Consider the following 14,693-nt stretch of genomic DNA (forward strand, 5'->3'; position numbering starts at 1 on the left):
AGATATAAGTGCGATATCGGTCAAGGGGCGGCCGGAGATGGTGGGTTGGTGTGGTGCAGGTGCACAGGCCTCCATTTCGCAGCGAATGATCAAGGGTGACGGCGTTAGTGATGTTAAGGAGCGAAGCGGAAGATGTGTTAGTTTGTGGCTGCTGCGTAACCCACGACGATGGGGCGCCCGTATGGGGAAGTATTTAAAAGTGTGGACATATGCGCCGGCTCTTAACTTGCTCGAAAGGAGAGTATCAGAGCCTTTGAAGAGGAGCAAATGGAAAGCGTCATTCGCAATCTCTTTTAGGATGTGGCCCACCTTTGCAGATTCTGACAATGCGGAGTCAACTTCATGACATAATGCTAGCGCTTCTTAAATGTAGGTGACGTAGTTTTCAGTGCAGCACGGTGCACGCGACTGAAGGTATGTTTTGGCTACGAATTTCAAAGCATCTGGTGGTCTGAAGAGAGCGCGAAGGTTTTCTTTGAATATCTCCTAACTTGTTAATTCGTCCTCGTGGGTGTCGTACTATTGCCTCGCTTTGCCAGACAAATAGAAAATGACGTTTGTCAACATTACGGTGGGGTCCCAACTGTTATGGGTGCTGCCACGTTCATACTACGAGGTACATTTGTCGACGTTTACACCTGAGGCACCTGAAAAATGTCGGGGTCACGGGGATCAGCCATGACCATAAATGTAGGGGTCGTGGGACTTCGCGAGTCGCCCGGTTGAGCCATTGTGGCTGTTCCGGTGTAGCGACCGTTGCAAAGCTCCGTGGAGAAATAGGCCAGGACGCGCATGATGAGAACGTCCGCTCTTTAGGAGACGTTCACAACACGTAAAACACTGCTACACTCACACCGAACGAGACACAAGCACCGGGCAGCTATCTGTGTTTTGACGGCCGCCCCGGCCGTCAAAACACAGGTAGCTGCCAAGGATGTGGGCTCCGAGCAGGCGCCAAACGCACACAAACTTCATCTGCCGCATCTTCGACCCGTATCAATATTCTGGTTCTGTAATTGACTTCTTCAATCAGTTACATTTCAAATTAAATAATAGTAATCGGCTACCTATTTTCGGTAATGTGTACAAGACTGCTCTTAAGCAAGTCTATCTGAACATCTGGTGATTGTTAGGATGCACTACAAGCAAAGTAGAAGGGGAACGAGTTTTATACGTCCTGCACAAAACATACTTTGACAAAAATCATTCCCGGACACTCTGATGGTAATGCAAATAATAAAGCTTAATTACGATGCCATATCTCCCTGATTTGGATGGTGATGACAATTCGTATGATGATGATGGCAAATTCGTATGTTCATGCCCAACCTCCCAGCGTTTTTGCATCAGCTTCTTGCGACCTGAATGCGCTACGATGACATAAAGTACTCACGTGACGCTTTAGTGCTGAAATTGCTGCAGACGGCCTCTCCGAAGCCAGCACTTGTACTGGCCTTTACGCAGACCAGGTATGTAGAGCCCGGAAAGAGGCCTCGCAGGTAATACTCCCGCGTGTCTGAGTTATTGAGCACTACTGACTGTGGCCGCCATGAGTTCTTCAACATCGTGTTGTATGAGTGCGAAAGCGATGAAGTAACCTGCGGAAGAGAAATGAAGTAGCCATTAAAAATGCAAGGGAGGAAAACAAACAATTTAGAATATGTAACAGAGACCAGAAGCCCTAAGGATTTTTAACGTTGGTGGGATGTTGAGGACAATTTTGCGCTCTATTTAAAGGTGCCGTCGACATGATGCCTCCAAAGGCACCTGGAAAATCTGGAACAGTATAAAAACAGACGCACGTGGCTGGGGGCCCTCGCAATAAATTGTGGTGCAGTAGGCATGTAATGCGGCAACATGTTAAAGCACCCTTTCTGCTTCATGCTGCAGGTTAGTCGGTACTTTCCTACTAAATGTAACCGCTTCTTGGTGCGGCTGCCCTGCCCACTATATTTCATCAATGTCTTCAATTATGTCATTTCTATTCCAAAAGACCTGTTGGTGTGCGGCGATGCAGAGGCAAATCCAATCCCCACAGTAAAATAAATTATTTTAGAATTACTGGATGGCCACGGAAAATTTAATCAAAGTGTGTTGCTGGGCGAGATGGTGACTGATCATGGTAGAAGAAAATAGCGCAGGAGACGTGACAAGGAAGTAGACTCAACACAGACTAACAACTGAATGTATTAAACGCGTGAGCGTACGAATACAGTGAGCGACAGATGCGCAGGAAGGAAAAAGAAGAGCCACAACGTGAACACGAAAAAATGTCATCATTGAGAGTTAGGATATAAGCCAGCTCGCGGGGGACAATGCAGGTATGCTTGCGCATAAAGCCCCTTTGCGGGCGATGATAAAGGCTTCAAAGATTTCCCTGGTATGTTTTTCAGGGCACGATGTCAGAATGACGCGCTGTCCAAAAAACGGAACACAATTCAGACAAGATATACACTGCAGCGCCAAGTTGCTATTGGGTGGAATGTCAACAAGGGCGATGCATGTTCTCTGAGGCCATCGTTATTGCGTCGCTTCATCTGACCTGCATACGAGGCCCCGTAAGAGTATATGTCACCCGTTAATAATTAGAGGATTATTAACGATGCGCCCTTAATGGTGCGCACGCTCTCGGACACCGTTATAGTGAGTGGGGGTAGCTGTTCCGGTCCCAAAGGAGATGCCCTCGACTTGCGTGGCAAGCTCAGCCGGAATTAAACTACCTTGTAGTGACAGAAGGGGGCGGCCGTTTGGTGCCCAGTTTTCTCCGGTTCAAGCCAGAGAAAGGGTCAGTCAGAAGCCAGAAACAAAAGCAAACTTTATACACAGCAGGAGGCGATACAGAGGAATTCACACGAACACTTAAAATGCACAGAACGTTAATGCTAAGCATGCAACTAAAGCGGCATTCAATAACACACAGGTTTTACAACAGTGAACAATACACCAGGGAGACAAACTAACAAACACTAAATTGTTCGCCGGACACTGTTGCAGTCCGACGCATCCAGAGAGTCACAATGTGGCCGCCATGCAAGACGAGTGCCACTCCCTCGCAAAACTGTGGGCTTGCCAGCAGCAGCTGATCCCCGGGAGTCCAGCTGTAGCACTTGCGAACACGCCGCAATACTAGCTAAACACTGACTGACTAATTCAAGCGAAGCTACCTGCCTAAATAGGGCGCGCCGCGCCTGTCTGTTCCAGCGCGCAAAGATTATCGCACACACACAGACTTAGCTTCGCTTTTTGAAGCGTTCCCTTTTCCTCCCGTCGAGCCGTGCGTCCTCATTGGCTAGGCGCCGTCGAAAAATCTAGAGAGGACGAGCACATCCGGCCGGTTGAGTCACAGTCATTTCCGAGTGATGAGAAAGAGGGTGACGCCGATGCGTACAAGGCTACGCTCCTCTCGCGTGGAGAGGGAGGCTTTTCTTGCAAGTCGGCGAACCTTCGATGAGGTGCCGCGCGGGCTTCACGCCGCGCCGGCTTAATAAAAATGTGCGCCGATTTCGTGACAGCTGGTCATTTTTTTAGGTATCTCGCACCGCTCGTATCTTGCACCTCTGTTTGTACCTGTACCTGGCATTGCCGCAGCAGCCATCGCGGAACTGAGTCGGCCTCAAAAAACAGATATATGCGTCAATCGTTCTATCCTCATACGCGATCCTGCTTCGGGAGTTCAAAACTGTGCACTCCCTAGAAAAGTTGACTGAACTAGGAATTGCAGAGAGACAAAGAGGCAGAATTACGAAGACAAAGGTTTCCGTTCCTGTCTGCATGGAAAATATACATGGCAAAATTACTTTGTAAAGAAATTAAATTACATAACTAATTACTTTGCTGAAAATCGGAGAAAAGTAATGACCTTACTTCTACTGGGTAATTCAATTACTTTTAAATTACTTTTTTAGTTTCCGTCCATGCAAAAACTAAGTAAAGCTAGTAAACGAAACAACTTAATTGTTCTCCAGACGCGAAGCACGCGCATTCTTTCGACTTCAAGCCAAATTTTCTCCCAGAGAACTATTTCTTCCCTCTTTCCTACAGCGCTTGACATTACAAAAACAAGATAACAACAAATAAAAAACAACTACAAAACAACAAGCATGGTCGAAAGATCGTGAAATGACCGGTGAACCCAGTGTCTTGCGGGCCCGGATCTGTCTCCGGCATTTGGAAGGCCCGAAGGAGCTAGGCTATTTATTGCTTCCGCAGTCCCAAGAATCGACGTCGGCAGCTTGTGCTCACTGCTCAGTAATGCTAAAGCCACGGTGGCTGACGCCATGGACCCTTAAGCTTAACCACAATCCTCCCTCGCCCCATGGTGAAGAGCGTAACCAAGCACCACTGTGTCCTAGCCGACGCAACAGGGAGCCACTGCGCCACGCTCCCAACTAGTTTTCAACCAGCCTTCTTGCCCACCTCTCCCTTGGCGGTAGCTGCAGTTGTCACCCTGCCCCATTCGCTGCAGCGAACGGGTCATGGTAGAAGGCAACGTTTAGTTTCGGTGACTAATACGTCTGTCATCAAAGAGGGTTGAGTGGGCCTTCTCCAATAAATGGCTACACCCATCGATGTGTACACGCGCATCAGTGAGTCTCCACAAGAAGAATGCACTGTTCATTTCACTGAGCAGCGAGGACAGAGACTTCGGTGCTTTCGCATTGACAAAAAAAAGTTTAGAACTGCCTTATATAACCTGAGGAGCCAAGAGAAAACGAGCTTCCTCCCCACCACCTCTTTCTTGGCCTTTAAAAAGCATTGAAGTAGGATGGACAGTTGGACGAGTTGGCACATTTGCGTCGGGTTTAAAAGGCGTCGGGTTTGCATGCTCGGCCGCGCCTTGTGCTCCGGGCAGCATCCGAGTGCCTGTCTGCTTATGCCTACGTTTTTCTCCTTGCCCAGTTCTCGACGTAGTTGATTTCCAAGAAAGCGCAATATGATGAAAATACAATGCGCTTCCAAAAAATCTAAAATTTGGAAAGGCATTTTCGTGAAGCGAGCTTCTTTACTATCCCACAGCTTAACAAAACAAGAGGTGTGGTCTCAAGTCGTTCAATATATCTGTCGCTTGCCTCTCGCCTTCGAGTGGTGAATTCGCGTTCATGATTTTTTATGTCTGAGCCTGCCAACAAGCGCTTTTTGAAAACAATGTTCGCGGCGACCATTTCTCCAACTAAAATTCTCGCCAAAGTTCTCGCTTTTGAAAGCACCGATAAAAAAAAGTTTCCAGCCAGCCTCTTTGTCAGCCAGGGAACCGAAAAACGCAAAAATTATTAAGACACTCCAATAGAAAAGAGCGCCTGCTTGCCGCGCCTCTGCACGCGCCCTTCCCCCTCCTCCTCATTCTCCTTCTCCTGCTCCGCGTGCACGCGGGGCTACTCGTGGCACGCGCTGCTGCGCGAACGAACAGCGCAGACTCCACAGACAGCAGTGCGCTGCGCGGCCGCTGTTTTTTTTTTTTTTCGAAGAGTTTGCCACAAGGCATAAGTTGAGAAAGGGGGAATGGGATGCAGGAGATAGAAAGTTAAAAGAAGGAGTGCAGTCCAGTTGTGCTTATGTATTCGAGAAGGTTGGCAGTATAGCGATTGTCCATTGCCCATTTCTCATAATCACTATCGCGATTCCACCGCAGGCCCACCTTCATGATTATCCGTTGCCTAATGTGCGTTGTTGACGGACACGTCCACAACAAGTGACGCGCATCGCAGACGTCAGGTGGAGTCTCACAGTGAGGGCACCTGTCAGTCACTGGTAGGTCTTTTTCCCGCCATCGATGTCGACAGATGGGGTCAGAGCCGCCCCTGCCCGGATCCGGCGCACTGTCACCTCCTCCTGCCGAGTAAGACTACGGGGGAGAGGGTGCGAACACGAAGGAATGAGAGCGCGTGTTCGCTGGCACAGAACTTGCGAATCGGAAACGTGGGACAGGAACGGATCTGGGGGAAGAGGGGAAGGTGGTGGATCGTCTGAAGTGTTTATATGCGTCATAGCATCTGCTTGTATGTTATGTGGATCGCGAGCATGGCCGCGAATCCAGTGTATGCAAATAGGAGATGGGTACTCTGAACATAGCAAATGTATGGACTGTGTTATTTGGAATGTGCGTCTAACGGCCTTAAGCTGTTTAAGGGCAGTGAGAGAGTCTGTGTAAAGATGAACTGCATTGAATGTAGGAACTGGTGGAAGGGAATGTATGACTTTGTAAATTGCTTGAAGTTCCAGTGCCAGAGGGGTGCACGTATCCGCGGTATATGTCACGTGAGTGTTGAGATGCGGATGAGAGGGACTATACACAGAAGTAACTCCTCGCTCTGCAGTATGTGATGCATCGGTATATAATATGCACCCTTCAGGCAGATGTGCGGATGATACCGACGGGGAAGCAGTGGGGCATTGTCCGTGAGCTGGCAGTACGACCATGGAGGTAGTGTCTTTAAATGATGTAGTTGTAAAGACTGTTTGCGAGCTCTGTTTGCCATCCGCTGATGAACGAGTTCAGTGAGCGTATTTAGCTGGGCATACTCCTGAAGTACTGGTATGGGTGTTAGGCGGGGAAGATACGTTATTGCACGCATAGCCTCACGATTGATGGCCTCAAGGGAGTCCCACTGTCTGCGGGTGAGACGTTGAAACTGTTCCTGGTATATTATACGTGGCTGGAGGACAGAGCGAACAAGCTGGCGGGCCGTGTGAGCACGCGCGCCGCCAGAGCGCATAGCTATGCGACGAATGAGACCTAAAGTAGCGTGAGCGGTCTTACGGATGGCTGTCAGCCACGGGGTGCCAGTCCCAGAGGAATGAAGAAGAAGGCCAAGAATGCGAACGGCTTGTACCTGAGGAATTGGGGTATTATCTATCATAAAATTTATAGTGGGAGCTTTCCGTAAGCCAGCATTATTTCCAATTCGAATGAAACAGGATTTTGTATGCGAAAGAGTTGGGCCTAAAGGAGGGAGGCGAAATGTCAATACACCCAGCGCATGCTGGAAGGCCACCTGATGGACAGACGTATCTGGGTGACAGCACCATAAGGTTATGTCATCGGCATACGCAAGCACGCGTATAGAAGGGATGGCCTCTAGGGCTCGAATAAGTGGAATGAAGGCCACATTAAATAAAGTAGGGGCGAGAACGGAGCCCTGGGGCACTCCTCTGTTTGAGGGGAAGTGACCAAAGGGCTTTCCATGGACACGCACACTGAATGTTCTATTTGTTAGAAAGGCATGAATGGCGAGGAGAAACCTGTGAGGAAGACCAAGAGTTTGTAGGGAGGCAAGAATGGCTGAGTGAAGGATGTTATCATATGCCTTTGTTATATCTGTAGCGATCACAGTTCTAACAAGATGACTGTGCGGAGAGTGGTGAAGCACGTCAGTAGCCAAAGTAGCAAGACCGTCCTCCGTTCCTATTTGCGGGCGGAAGCCAATTTGGGATTCTGGATAACAATCATGGGATTCCAACCACCACGATAAGCGAGTGGCGAGAATGTTTTCGTAAAGCTTGCAGATTGTTGGCGTCAGGGAAATTGGACGAAGGACCGCGAGAGATGCTGGAGGATGACCTGACTTCGGTATTGGAACAACAATAGAATGCTTCCACTCGTCCGGCATGACACCAGAATGCCGCAAGTCATTGAATGCATCAAGCAGGGCCTGCAAAGCAGTCCCTTCCAAGTTGCGGAATAAGGAGTTAGGTATGCCGTCGTGCCCGGCAGCAGAGTTAGATTTGAGGCGTTCAATGGAGGCCAGCAGCTCTGCCATGGTTAGGTCAGAAGTAATCGCATCGGGGGGTTCGGTAACCGGTAAGCAAGGTGGAGAAGTTGAGGTGGAATCATAATGAGGAAAAAACTGTCTGGCCGCCTGTTTTGCAAATGTGTCATCTACATTCATCGCTAGGCGAATGCTCTCTGTGTAATCAGAAACTTGAGAAGAGCGCTCCATGGCGTGAAACACTCTCCAAAGTTGTCGATTACTCTGCTTGGAGGACAGGCGCTCACATCATGAAGCCCAACGTTGCCTTCCTAGACGCTTTTCATACCACCTCGCACGCGCGCTAGCCCGGTGAAGAGCGGGGATAGCCGATGGGTCATCGGGGTTACGAGCAGCATAATGACCTGGCTGGCGACGCAGAGCCCAAAGATTCAGGAGGTGGATGTCCGGGTTTGGCTCGTCTTCATTTACAGTGGTGGTAATCGTGTGGGACGCAAGAACAGCAGAGAGAGTAGACAATGCTGATGATGGGGTGAAATCAGATAAGCGATTGTCTGCGCGTACAGAGTCCCAAGATGTTATTCGTACTCTACGGCGTGTTTTACGTATCCGCGAAGGAGTGAGAGAGATAAAGATAGGACTGTGATCACTACCCCAGGTATCTGGTTCAACAGCCCAACGAGGGCTACCAGGGCCTAACCACCAAGTCAAATCAGGTGAATAAGGCCCACCTCGTGGACGGGTAGATGTATGCGGGTGGTTTAAATGATGAAAAGAATTATCTGAAAAGTTTCCCTGGATGTGTGCACCCCTGGGAAAATCCGATGGGTAACCCCACGAGGTGTGTGCGCCATTGAAGTCTCCACCGACTAGAATAGAGATACCCGAGTAGGTAGAACGCAGAAAACGAACCCATCCAAGATTAGGAGATGCGTAACCAGGACGGCCATACAAGGAAACTAGTATAAGTGGCGTGCGTACAGGCTTAACTAGGAGTGCTACCACCTGTTGGCGTGTGTTACACCAGCGTGAAAGGTAGATCGGTGTGTGGGGAACTGAAGTGTGAATATAAATTGCAGATTCACCTGGGCTGTGGGAAGAGTTGATACAACGGCGATCAGGAATGGAAGGTGAATGGTAAGCGCAGAATCCTGAAAGGCGAGGAAGTAAGTTATGCTCTTGAAGTAAGAAGGCCCACGCCTTTAGCTTTTTGTCGCGAAGACGGATGTTCACTTCAGAGGCCTTATTCGCAAAGCCTCGACAATTCCACCAGAGACAGTGCGCTTTCCATTGCGAGGCCGAGGAGCTTGTACGATGAGGGAGGTCACCTGCTCTATAAGGGCTAATATTTTATCCACTGTCGGGGTATTCGGGGTTAACGTGTTGTCTGCACGTGATTGTGGTTTGATGCTTATTGGAGGTGATTCATTTGAAATCTTATCACGAGGTATTATAGTTCTTCGAGAGGAGTGAGAGCGACGCTGTTCTCGGAGCTGGGTGAGTTCGTCTAGACGTTGGCGAGCCTCTGCAATGGCATTGTCTAAAACAGCGTCTTCATCTGCGGCATCCACCTGTGATTGGTGCACTAGCCGTTTTGGTGTACCATTTGATCCACGAGGGTGGGTCGCTTGTGCGTATGAACCATGCTGAGAAGACGTATGATGAGCAGGTGGGTCAAGTAAAGGAAGTGCAGGGAAGTCGGTTTCATCACATGTAAGAGCAGCGAAGCGATTACTTGTAGGAATATCTGCTTTTCCGCGCGGCCGCTGTTGCGGGTAGGTTTTGTAGTTCCTCTCAGCTCCGCCAGACACCGAGCGCTGGCGTTGCGGAGCAAAATCCAGCTTGGGTTCCCTATTCCCAGGTTCTATTTTTCTGCCATAGATGGCGCTCCTCGTAAGGAGCAGCTAAAATCAGAGGTACAGTCGACATTAGAAATAAATCAGAGAGCCGTCGGACGATTACCACTGGGTGCCAACGGCAAAACCACAAATGAGGCGGTAGAGGGAGATATGGGCTGGGCATCTTTCGAAGTACGGGAAGCTCAGAGTAAAATATTATACGAGGAACGCCTGAGGAAATTGTACAGCAACAGATGGGCAGCTAAAGTATTTAGATACCTATACCTAAACAGCGTTGACTCACCCTGGAGGAAAAGAACTAGAAAACTAACCAGTAAGTATGCTGGTCACAAGGACGAAGAAATAAAGAGTGTTGAGCAACAGGTGAAAAACACAGAAGGTAAAAATTGGATAAATTCGATGGAAAACAGAGTGTAGAATTATACCGAAAGTGGAAAAGGCAGATCAGGAAGGAAGCTTTCTTTGATAACTCAAGAGGGAGTGCCCTACTTTTTGTAGCTAAATCAGGGTGCCTTAGAACACTCAGCTACAAACGAAAATTAAAAATGAAGATGACGCATGTGCAGTATGTGCTAACTCCAGTGAAACAATTGACCATATTATACTCGAATGTAATGGCATCCATCCGGAAGCCATTTCAGGCGCAGTCACTCTTCCTGAAGCTCTGGGGTTTAAAGATACTAGTGGCGGGTGAATGAACCTGCGGTAGAAGCTAGCAAGAAACGATTCGAAGATTGGTGGCTTAAAAGCAAAGAAGTGATATAATGTGAGTAATGTAGAAACAAAAATTCAATAAATAAAATGATGGTATAGTTAACCAATCTAAAACAATAATTAAGATATAGGGGAAAAAAGTGAGCATGATAGCAACTGCTACCACCCCGTTTCAAACGGGACGCTTCTATATTCCATTCATTCATTCATTCATCCAGCTAGAGGTATTTTTCTCCAAAACAAAATTCATCTCTTTTAGAAAATAAATACAATGCAGGTGGTGAATAGACGGAGTCTCATCTAAAAAATCTAACATTCGTGTTTGTACTTGAAGGATTTTGTAGGTGAATCCGAGAGAACAAGACAATAATTCCTGATTGCGCATATAAGTACGGCAGTGAAAATGCCCTCAAGAGTAGATAGAAATAAAAATAATGTTGCCCATACCGCACCGCGTAAAGCACGTCAGGTTGGTATGAGTAGACTGTTGCCAAGCCAGGACGGGCTCCTCTGTCAGTGGATCTTGAAGCGATGGGCCGCGATCCAGTTGATCTTGGAGCACCGTGTCCGAGTCCGGATCTTCGAGCGCGCTCACTACCCATTCAACTTTTTTGGCGAAATGCCGCCTGGCTTAGGAGTGCGCACGCACTCTGTCACATCCATCCGCGCCCTCCAGAGAGAGTGGAACCCCAGCACCAGGACGCAGTTCGGCGGACACCGAAGGCACATCAAAGCGCCGGAGCCCGGCACATGTGACGTTCCAGCTCTCACCGAAGAAGAAACGCAGTTCAATATTCTTGCTGTGTTGCATTCGAGAAAAACATGTTCCACGGTCTCCCGCCAGGGGAGCTAGGTTGCCTCGATGCAGCTTTGCCAGACTCGCCAACGCCGCCTTAGTGAAGCACACGGGCTCCGCTGCGCTGGCTTGCGTAACGGCGCCGTGCTTGATTTCGGCGCTTTATAGTGCTTTGACTTGAATTGTCTTTTTTCATCATCATTGCACTGTGAGTAATTTCTCTCCTAGTAGCAATTTTAACGTCCAATTGTCGAATATGTAATTTTACCACTTAATTTTACTGCCTCAGGTGGCCGAGCATGTCCGGCTGGGCGACTGAAAAACCTGTTAACAGATTTAACAGATCCTTTCGCCGGCATGTTCTGCTGCCCTGTGCGGGTGGAAGAAATTGTCTTATTGCTGTTCACATGGCATTTTTTTTCTATGAATCAGTATATAGACTAAAATTTAATGTAATTTTATTGACCGCCGGGCGTTAGCCGTTCGATCCGAGCGGTTAGATTCGCTTTCGTCGTGCGGGCTGTTTCCCTTTGTTGTGCTCGAAGAAACTGATGTCGGTCTGCTTTCTGATCTTTCGTAGTAAAAATGTCAGTTGTTCGGCCGTATATTGCTTACAAGAAGCAATTCCTTCTGTTTTCAGGCAGACGCTGGCATATACTATTGATGCGTGAACTTCAGTTCCTACAGAGCCTTTTTTTTTTCTCGGCGCCCGTAAAAACCGAATTCTCTAGTTGTTGATAGCATAAATGATTAAGCACGTTTTTCACTCGTTTTGTTTTCCACATGTGGGCCCATTCGCCGGGAGTCCATGAATTCGCTCGCATGCAGAGTGGTCTGTAATTTTCAAGTGATTAGCGTCCCCTTTCTTATGAATTATGATGTTGTTAGCGTTCTTCCATTATTTCGGTACCCTGGATGTCATCAGGCAGTGCCTATCTGAAGTGCCTATACAACGTGGCCCGTTTCTCCAGCACGAGATCTCCTCCGTCCTTCAACAAATATGTAGTTACCCGATCCTCCCCAGCAGCTTTGCCCCTTTCACTAGCTTCTAAAGTTTTCTTTAACCTGGTTTTTCGTGAACGGCGGAATGTTTGACAGCTTTTCACTACAGCCAATTTCATTTCTGTCCCGACTATACTTCGGCTACTGTAGAGGTCCGTATAGAACACCTAGGCTACCGTGATTATCTTGTCCATATTATTATTGACATTGCCCGCTGTGTCCCTTATTGCATACATGCGATTTTCGCCGCCTAGTTTCCTTGTATGTTAAAACGGCGCACATAAAAACGAAGACTAACAGAAGAGAACAACGCTGACAGGAGCGCACTTACAACTGATGCGAAACACCTCTGACTCAGTGGGCATGCTCCATGGAAATCAGCAGTGTAGAAAACATAGAATCCAAAACAAACCATGAGGTAGCTGTACTATCTGCGTACGGAAGAAACCAAACCAAAACCAAAACTATTCTGTGCAAGTTAAAAGCAAATATTGCATGAAAGGGCTAACAAAATAGCTGCCACATACCGAGGAACCTGCGTTCTGGAAAACCGAAGCAAAACTGACACTCAAGTCACTACCAGGGGCGATTATGTTCGAGACTTATTTATTTATTTGACAATATTGTAAGCCTGTTTTCCAGGCTCATACAGAAGTGGGTTGAACAGTTTCGTTCTAGCAGGCAGAGCCGGAGCGACTTGAAATAGACAGTCACAAAAACTAACAATAAATAAATATGGACAATACACCAGGCAATAGAACACTGCTGAAAATTCAAGAAAAAAAAACAAATATTTTAGGGCACTTCATTGATCGAACAGACTCTCAAGGTTTTTAACAAACAGCCTGATATTCCCGTCCGAGTACACAGCTTATCGCAAGAACCGTAATGCATATGGCGGGGGCGTCTTTGTTCTCGTGCTTAGCCGAATTCAGAGTGTGCCTTTGGACTGTGATGATGACCGTTCAGAATCTGCTTGGTGCAAATTAATCCTTTCTGCCGGATACAGTCTTACCGTGGGCTCGGTTTATAGGCCGGCTACTTCCACTAGTAAAGAACCTTTACTTAGCCTCTCCCGCTCGCTGTCCGCTCTAGCTTCTGAACTCATCCTGTTAGGGGGGACTTCAACTTGCCAGACATCCCATCGAAGGACCGTTATCCCGACGGGAGTCGTTCTGCACATCATTGCGCACAGTATGAAATTGTAAGTCTTTACGGGCTGCATCAATTTGTGGACTTTCCTACGTGTGTCGGATCGAATGGTGGCAGTACCTTAGATTTGCTCTTTTCTAATTAAAGTGATCTTGTAAGAAACGTAGTAGCCACGCCTGGAATTAGTGACCATGAAGTGGTAGCAGCAACAGTCCAGTGCAAATGAGTAGAAGGGCCGAAGCAATGTCGTAGAAAGGTTTATATGTATGAAAAAGCTAGAAAAAGCTATACAAAGCTATAAAAGCTATAGTATGATGCTATAATTAGGGAATTTGATTCATTGTTTACGGTTTTTTGTCGTAGAAAGGTTTTTATGTATGAAAAAGGTAACTAGGCCGCTATAATTAGAGAATTTGATTCATTTTTTACGGTTTTCTTAGATGGCTCTATTTCCTGTGATGTAAACGAACTGTGGACAAACTTCAAAAATAAGCAGTTGTCTCTCATTGATCAGTTTATTTCCGGAAGGCTGATGTCATCTAATAAATGAGAGGATAAACCATGGATCGATAAACGATTGCGTGCATCAATTAGAAAGAAAGGTCAGGTTTATAAAAGGTTTTATGAAACAAAAAAATCCATCTGTGTACGCACGACTGAAAATCCTGACTGCTAACCTTAGGAGTGAATTAAAGGCAGATAAGCGCTAGTACCTATCCTCGTTTGCAAACTAAAGACGAACCCAAAAGAAGTGTGGCGCTTTATTAAATGCAACAAAAAGGATGCTGTTGTTATTCCTGCCATCATCATCATCATCATCATCATCATCATCATCATCATCAGCCTGATTATACCCACTGCAGGGCGAAGGCCTCTCCCATATTTCTCCACTTAACCCGGTTCTGTGCTAGCTGCATCCACTTGACCCCTGCGAACTTCTTAATCTCATCCACCCACCTAACTTTCTGCCGCCCCCTGCTACGCTTTCCTTCCCTTGGAATCCAGTTTGTTACCCTCAGCGACCATCGGTTATCCTCTCTTCGCACTACATGTCCTGCCCATGTCCATTTCTTCTTCTTAATTTCTACTAGAATGTCAGTAACTTGAGTTATTTCTCTGACCCACTCTGCACGCTTTCTATCTCTTAATGTTACCCCTACCATTTTTCGTTCCATAGCCCTCTGGGTTGTCCTCAACTTAAGTAGAACTCTCTTGGTTAGCCTCCTCGTTTCAGCCCCATAGGTGAGTATAGGCAAGATGCAACTGTTGTATACTTTCCTCTTGAGCGATACCGGTAAGCTGCTAGTCATAATCTGCGAGTGCTTGCCAAATGCGCTCCATCCCAATCGTATTCTTCTTGTTATTTCCTTTTCATGGTCCGGGTCTGCGGTTACTACCTGTCCTAAGTAGACATATTCGCCTACTACTTCCAGTATTTCGCTACCTAATGTAAACTGCTGTTCC

The 14,693-nt window shown here is 47.3% G+C and overlaps 1 protein-coding gene across 5 annotated transcripts in view; it reads right to left on the reverse strand.

Annotated features, from left to right (window-relative positions):
* LOC146180432 (receptor-type tyrosine-protein phosphatase T-like) overlaps positions 1–14,693 on the reverse strand; it is a 680,195-nt gene that overhangs the window by 176,774 nt on the left and 488,728 nt on the right. For all 5 annotated transcript variants that reach the window (XM_084576027.1, XM_084576026.1, XM_084576025.1 and 2 more), the window contains one exon: positions 1,394–1,598. In XM_084576027.1, the coding sequence (XP_084432153.1) occupies positions 1,394–1,598 (205 nt within the window). The remainder of the gene's footprint in view (positions 1–1,393; positions 1,599–14,693) is intronic.

Source organism: Amblyomma maculatum, chromosome 8, assembly GCF_055883805.1.
Source record: "Amblyomma maculatum isolate TAMU_Amacu chromosome 8, ASM5588380v1, whole genome shotgun sequence".
NCBI classification, from domain to species: Eukaryota; Metazoa; Arthropoda; class Arachnida; order Ixodida; family Ixodidae; genus Amblyomma; species Amblyomma maculatum.